Genomic DNA, 8,273 nt, shown 5'->3' with positions numbered 1-8,273 from the left:
CACGCCAACGTTTTGGGAAATTAGCTTACCGTCTTCTCCAGAGAGAGACAAGAAGATAGATACCAGTTTCCTCTCTGTGCGTTCAGTAGAAATCTGGCTGCATGTTAGCCTAGCTTAGCACAATCAATGGAAGCGGACAGTGCTGGTTAGCCTTCGGGAGAGGTGTTAGTTGGACAATGCCTAGGCTAACCGGCACTCCCTCAAAACCTACTCTAGCGAGGCCTTTAACCTTGAACTGGAGGGTCTGGACTGGTCAGATGAGCTCAATGGTACACTGGTTGAAGAAACATGGCTTGGCTTCAAAACCAAATTTTCAACGATACTAAACAACATGGTCCCCCTAAGAACCACCAGGGTAAAAAATCGCGCGGAGCCGTGGATGCACGCTGAAATACTGACCGCTATGAAAACCAGAGACAAAAAATGCTCTGAGTTTCATAAAAGTCAATCAAAGCTTACCATAAGCACGAGCAGTGAACTCCAAGCCCACGTGACTGAACTCAAACTGGAAACAAACAAACTAAGAAATTATGTAAACTCCATGATCAAAACAGCAAAAAAAGATTTCATCAATGACAAAACCGAGGAAAACAAAAACAAACCATGTGAACTTTGGAAATTACTCAATAACCAACTAGGCTGCAGTAAAAAACTTAAAACCAGATTCTCAAACATGAACATAAAGACGGACAACACGCTCATCACAGAAAAGCTGGATGTAGCCAATTACTTAAATAGTTTCTTCACAAACATAGCCACAACACTGGTAAACAAACTACCCTCCCACTCAGGGCATTATGGGGTAGAACACATAGTAGCATACTACAAGAACCTAGGGGTCCACAAAGACGACTTCAAACTGGAAATGGTAACAACAGATGAGGTACTCAAAAAACTGAGCGCCCTCCAACCTAACAAGGCCACTGGCCATGACAACATCCCCTCCAAATTCCTCAGAGACTCAGCAGCCGCCATCACCCCAGTCATCACACACATAATAAACCTCTCCATAAAACAGGGACACGTCCCCAAGGACTTCAAAATTGCGAGAGTGACCCCTCTGTACAAAAAAGGCAGTAAATTAGACCCAGGCAACTACCGCCCTGTTTCTATCCTTACCTCCATCTCGAAAGTCATGGAAAAAATGGTATACGAACAGGTCGAAAAATACCTCGCGGGAAAAAAATCTAATCTACGAATTCCAATCTGGCTTCAGAACATCCCACTCCACTGACACATGCCTTCTCTATTTAAACGACCACATCAAACAAGAGGTGGACGCGGGCAAATACTGCGGCATGGTCATGCTGGACCTACAAAAGGCCTTCGACACTGTCAATCACACCATTCTGATTGACAAGCTAAAAGCAATTGGTTTTGATAGTCTATCAGTGAGCTGGATGCAATCCTACCTGGAGGGGAGAGAGCAGATGGTGGAGGTAAACGGTACCCTATCTCCCCTCCTCACAGTAAGCTGTGGTGTTCTACAAGGAAGCATACTAGGTCCGCTACTGTTCCTAATTTATGCAAATGACATGTCGTCAGCTTGTGACTGCAACTTGTTCCTGTTTGCGGACGACTCAGCCCTGCTGGTCTCTGACAAGAACAAGTTACAGGTTTAAAAAACCCTCAGCTCAGAACTAGGCAAAATCTGCATATGGCTCGCTGATAACAAACTATCATTACACATGGGCAAAACAGAGTCCATTCTCTTCGGTTCAAATAACAAACTCAGCAAGACCGACGGCTTCTCAGTTACAGTGGGTGACTATTGTCACAAGGAAAGAAGATATTACCTACCTGGGTTCCATCCTAGAGGCAAATCTTTCCTGTGACAAAATGGCATCCAATGTAATAAAAAAAGTCAACCAACGAACTCGATTCTTGTACCGGATCTCCTCACTGGTAAACAAGAATACCCTGAAGACTCTGGCAGGAGCACTCATTCAAGGGTACTACGACTATGCTTGCACCTCATGGTACCAAAGCACCTCAAAGGCGCTAAAAACAAAATTACAAACATCTCAAAACAAACTGGTCAGACTACTGCTTGACCTTACTCCTAGAACCCACCTCACCCCTGCCCACTTTGACAACCTAGGATGGCTTAGAGTAGACGACAGAGTACAGCAACTTGCAATGGGCCTGGTCTACAAGATACACTACACGACCAAGGTACCCATGTACATGTCAAAATACTTCCCAAAGGTCAGTGAATACCACGATCACAACACCAGAGGGAGCTCCACAAATCATGTTAAACCCAGATTCGGCTCAAACAAGGGACTAAACACGTTTCGCAATTATGCCACATCAATGTGGAACGCCCTACCCAAAGCTGTAAAGGAATGTGAATCACTACCCACTTTCAAAAACACTCTCAAAAAACACCTACGGGAGACTGCAATTCGAAACTGGCCCCTGTAAATGTCCTAACACAACCCCCTCCAATGTACAGTAAATTACCAAGTATGGTCTTGTCAATATCCCAATGTACAGTTTTGTTTGTACAGTGTCCCCCACCCACCCCTCCTACCCAACCCCCCCCCCCCCCCACTCCTACCCAACCCCCCCCCCCCCCCCCACCCACCCAACCACCTCCAGTGTACAGTCCCCCCCCCCCCACCTACCCAATCCAATGTACAGTTTCTACGTCAAATGTATATACTTTTTTTTCTGGACTCTTTTTGTATCACAAACAGTACTGTATTTGTAAATCTGGTATGTCATAAATGTATAGATGTAGCAGTACTGTCTATCTGTATGTCATGTATGTCATATATGTTACGATGAATTGAAAATGGGGGACCCTGATGTAAACATCCCCTTAACAATTGTATGTATTGAGCTGTACTGTACTGTACCCATTCTGCAATCTGTTAATAAAGTTTTCAATCAATCAATCAATCAAGCTCTGTGACCGTCAGATCAGACTCCTAAATCTGCTGCAGCAGTGCACGCCTTGCCCCTCCTCCTCCCCCTCACATAACCACGTCAACAAACCATTACGGCAAGAGTCTAGTGTATGAGCAGCTCAGGGCTCCTTTTTCAACATAACTGAAGCATTGAACAAAATGACCCAGTCAACGAACTATTCACTTTAGTTTATTTATACATGAGGCGTTGTCTAATGTTATCTAGCTACTGATAGCTCCTGATATCAACGTCTGATATCATCAGTTTTGGCACTCGATTTCGCAGGTGCTCGCTAGCGCTGGCTAACTGGCTATCCTTATGAGAGCTAACGTTGCTACCTATATGTACCTGGCGCTGCTAACTGGCTATCGTTATGAGAGCTAACGTTGCTACCTATATGTACCTGGCGCTGCTAACTGGCTATCGTTATGAGACCTAACGTTGCTAACTTGCTACCTATATGTACCTGGCGCTGCTAACTGGCTAACGTTGCTACCTATATGTATGTACCCGGTGCTGGCTAACTGGCTATCGTTATGAGAGCTAACGTTGCTACCTATATGTACCCGGTGCTTGTTATGAGAGCTAACGTTGCTACCTATATGTACCTGGCGCTGCTAACTGGCTAACGTTGCTACCTATATGTACCTGGCGCTGCTAACTGGCTAACGTTGCTACCTATATGTACCCGGCGCTGCTAACTGGCTAACGTTGCTACCTATATGTACCTGGCGCTGCTAACTGGCTAACGTTGCTACCTATATGTACCCGGCTCTGCTAACTGGCTAACGTTGCTACCTATATGTACCTGGCGCTGCTAACTGGCTAACGTTGCTACCTATATGTACCTGGCGCTGCTAACTGGCTAACGTTGCTACCTATATGTACCTGGCGCTGCTAACTGGCTAACGTTGCTACCTATATGTACCTGGCGCTGCTAACTGGCTAACGTTGCTACCTATATGTACCCGGCGCTGCTAACTGGCTATCGTTATGAGAGCTAACGTTGCTGCTAACTGGCTATCGTTCCTGTTTAAACAAAAATGTTAATAAATGGGAGCTTCCTCAAACAGCCATCTCTTTCCCGACAATCCCCTCTGTGCACGAACCCTTACATATGGTAATTAAACATTATATATGTTTATATATGTACACATCATTCAATTTAGCTGCTGCGGCTTATATTCAGGTGCGGCTTATAGTGCGAAAAGTACGGTACATTACACTATTTACACAAAAAATTAAATACAAAAAAGAAACATAATTCAGTATATCATTTAGCAAAGGTTACAAACGTTTCATAGTTGTATGTACAAAATGTATACACATTTATTTATGTTTTATTTCTTTTTTTAAAACTTTTTCTTTTTTTATATATATGTTTTTCTTTTTCTTTTTCCCTTTGTCACTATTTGAACACAGCTATGTTATAGATGAAATATAACTAGGATTGGAAATGATGAATCCTCTCACCGGTGCTGAGTTGGCCGAGTGAAGAGTCTGTTCCACGTCCTGTCTGAGTGACGACTTCCTGTTTCCTGTGTGCCTCCAGGACACCATCGTACAGGTGTGTCAGGAGTTCCCGGAGAACTTCTCGTGTGACTTCCACATCACGCAGCAGAGCGCGGGCGGCGTGGAGCCTCACCTGCAGCCGTATCTCCACCGTGAGTAAACACGCCGACCCGGCAAAGCTCGCTGTTTAACCAAACTGTCAAGTACTTCACATCTAAAGGAACACGCCAACATTATGGGAAATTAGCTTACCGTCTTCTCCAGAGAGAGAGACGAGAAGATAGATACCAGTTTCCTCTCTGTGCGTTCAGTAGAAAGCTATCTGGCTGCATGTTAGCCTAGCTTAGCACAATGAATGGAAGCGGACAGCACCGGTTAGCCTAGGCATTGTCCAACTAACACCTCTCCCGAAGTTTAAGCTAGGCTAACCGGTACTGTTTGCTTCCATTAATTTGTGGTAAGCTAGGCTAACGTGCAGCCAAATAGCGTTCTACTGAACGCTATCTATCTATCTTGTCTCTCTCTGGAGCGAATACTGCATATGATTCCCATAATGTTGGCGTGTTCCTTTAACGGAACTTCACATTTAAAGGAACACGCCAACTTTCTGGGGAATTAGCTTATTTGCCATCTACCCTGGAGTTAGACAAGAAGATACAGTACATACCCTTTTCTTCTCTGTGCATGCATTAGGCTTAGGGAACAGCCGCACCGTTAGCCTAGCTTAGCGTCATTCACTGGAAGTAGGTTCCTCCATGTAGCCTAGTTCCCAACAGTCACGAAATACACTCCAAATACAACTCCAAAACTTTCCTATAAACATGTTGTGACCTGTGTATTTACCACGTGGAGAAATACAAATTTTAAATGAGACATGAGTTTTCTAAGCAGATACATACTCTGAATTTATTTTTGCCGAACCACTGCTGCCTGGGCGCAGTGATTTCACGCATCACCTCAAAGGAACACGCCAACATTATGGTAAATCTGCTTACCATCTTCTCCAGAGTCAGATACCAATTTCCTCTCTGTGCGTTCCGTAGAAAGATATCCATCTCCAAGCTAGCCTAGTTTAGCACAAATCAATGGAAGCGGATACGGACCAATAACCTAGCTCAGTGTTTCTCAACGAGCGAGTTATGCTATAAAAACGAACTGGATAGTTGATGATAATAAATATTTATCTTCATTAGCAGAAATATTCTAAAATTATTATGTCTGCTATAAGCTATTCCCCCTCTCTTGTGTGTATGTGTACATTTACTATAGGCTACTCTTTTTGACATGGATTAATTATATATCATATTTTTTCAAGTCAATTAAATACGACAAAGCTTATCTCCCTTTTGGTGAGATTTCTCTATTTTTTTTAAAAGCACACGTCTGAGAGTCTATTGAACTGTATTGTTATGTATGTTATTGTTCTAGCAAAGGCATTGCACATTTCATAATTCCCCCCCCTCGGTTTTTGGTTAATGTTACTGATGTAGAATGTTATTGTTAAGTAGTTGCACAATTTGAAAGCTCATGATATTGATGTTATTTCGATACATTTTAACTTGGCCCATTTGGCCAAAAACACCTCTTCCGGAGTTTTAAGCTAGGCTAGTTGTCTGTATTTGCTTCCATTCATTTGTGCTGTGCAAGGCTAGCTTGTCAAAAGATTTACTTTGTCAAACGAACACCACTAACGAACCAGTTCAACTACCAGTACTTTGAGCCTGTAATGTCATATAGATACATGGAGCAACAACTGAACAGACACAGGGATGTGTGCATGTTGTGTTTGGTGGCCAGGGACCAGGTTCTCACTGTAGCCTATCCCAAAGAAAAGTAGTTCAGTTATTGAATTACATGTAGCTAACTGCACCCCCCCCCCCCCACACACACACACACACACCTACACACACACACCTACACACACCTACACACACCTACACACACACACACACACACACACACACACACACACACACACACACACACACACACACACACACATACACACACATACACACACACACACACACACACATACACACACACACACAGAGAGACGGACAGACATACAAAGGACAGACAGACAGACAGAGAGAGACAGACAGACAGACAGACAGACAGACAGACAGACAGACAGACAGACAGACAGACAGACAGACAGACAGACAGACAGACAGACAGACAGACAGACAGACAGACAAAGAGACGCACACATACTGGAACTGCTGTTTTGAGGATGTACGCCGTCTGGTGGCCTTTGTCCTCTTGTCCTGATCATTGCGTCAGTGACTGTCAGATTCCAGGCAGAATCTGTGTCTGTTATTGTGTAACTCTTTCAAACCTTTATTTATTCTCAAAAGGACAATTGCAGAATTTAGAATAGGCATAAAATAAGTACAATAGTACAATGTCGCTCAAAGGCAAGTGAACCCCCCCTGGAACAGCCAGTCCCACAAACACCCCACACATCAATCCCTACCACAACCCCATCCCAAGACCCCCCCCCCCCCCCCGATAAAGCACGTCATGACAGAAGGAAAACTTTATTGCGAGTTTTCATGTCTTGACAGGCAGCATCAGAGCGCTGCCCCCGGGGGGGGGGGGGGGGGGGGCTGGAAAGCAAACGCTGCCCACTGCACTGAGAGGCGGAACCGCCATCCATAGACCATGTCACCCCACTTCTTAGGGACCTGCACTGGCTCCCCATTGCCACACGAGTCCGCTTCAAGGCCCTCGACCTGGCATACCGTGCGGCAAAGGGAACCGCTCCCGCCTACCTCCGGTCAATGGTCTCTAACTACACACCCTCAAGACCCCTACGCTCTGCATCTTCTGGCCGCCTCAGACCTACTCCTATCCAAGCTCCCGGAGGGTCATCAAGGAGAACCTGCCTTTTCTCAGTCCTTGCCCCACAATGGTGGAATGAACTACCCACCCCAGTTAGGACAGCCAAAACCCGTCCAATCTTTCACCGTCGACTAAAGACGCACTTCTTCAACCATTATCTAAAAAGAATTAAATAATAAAAAAAAGAATAGAACCCTAACTAACCTTACCCTCATGCACTTGTCCTAATAAACTAACTTACACTGTAGCACTCAACACCTTGATGAACATTGTTACTCAGCTGATAGAGTTGTGCCCTTCCTGATGACTTGTCGTACAGAACTTGTAAGTCGCTTTGGATAAAATGTTCAGCTAAATGACTAAATGTAAATGTAGACCGACTAACCAGGTTTCCCTTCTTCTGTGTCTCCTCCTCTCAGACGGACGCATGACGGAGGAGGAGCTGCGCCCTCACGTGGACCCCCAGAGGACTCTGTGCTATCTCTGCGGCCCCCCGCCCATGATAGAGGCACTTTCCCAGACCCTCTCGGACATGGGCCTGTCCAAAGACAGGATCCTCTTTGAGAAGTGGTGGTAGGGGGGGGGGGGGGGGGGGGCACCCTCGCTACAGCTGCCTCTACAAACTCCCAGGAACTCCGCGGGGGCAGCGGACCGCTAACTTCTGTTATCGTCGCCTGCAGACGATTGATTCGGTGCGAACGGAGACGAGACTTGGATACTGAACGTGCCGTGAGCGCAGATGTTGTATACGCACTTTTGATATATGCAGAGTATTTGTGTGGCCTGTGTGGGAATTGAACCCACAGCCTCTGGCGTTGCGAGCAGCGCCATACTTCTTCCAACACGTGTGACTTGAACTCCACTGGGTTTGATCGTCTGTCTCATATTCAGATGGTGTTCTCTTCCCACCGCGACCTTGACGAGCCCAGGCTGACTCTGACTCTCGTGGTCCCGGGGACGAGATCTTATCAAAGGAACACGCCAACATTTGGGGAAAT

The 8,273-nt window shown here is 45.4% G+C and overlaps 1 protein-coding gene across 1 annotated transcript in view; it reads left to right on the top strand.

Annotated features, from left to right (window-relative positions):
* oxnad1 (oxidoreductase NAD-binding domain containing 1) overlaps positions 1-7,852 on the top strand; it is a gene marked incomplete at its 3' end in the record, with an annotated part of 38,032 nt that extends 30,180 nt beyond the window's left edge. Inside the window, exons 7-8 of the mRNA XM_084312019.1 lie at positions 4,469-4,580; positions 7,695-7,852. Coding sequence (XP_084168145.1) covers positions 4,469-4,580; positions 7,695-7,852 — 270 coding nt within the window. The remainder of the gene's footprint in view (positions 1-4,468; positions 4,581-7,694) is intronic.
* Positions 7,853-8,273: the final 421 nt, after the last annotated feature.

This window comes from Notolepis coatsorum (genome assembly GCF_963971535.1).
Source record: "Notolepis coatsorum genome assembly, chromosome: 4".
Taxonomy (NCBI): domain Eukaryota; kingdom Metazoa; phylum Chordata; class Actinopteri; order Aulopiformes; family Paralepididae; genus Notolepis; species Notolepis coatsorum.
Note: the sequence above shows the minus strand (reverse complement) of the source record. Positions and strands in the feature narration are given on the sequence as shown.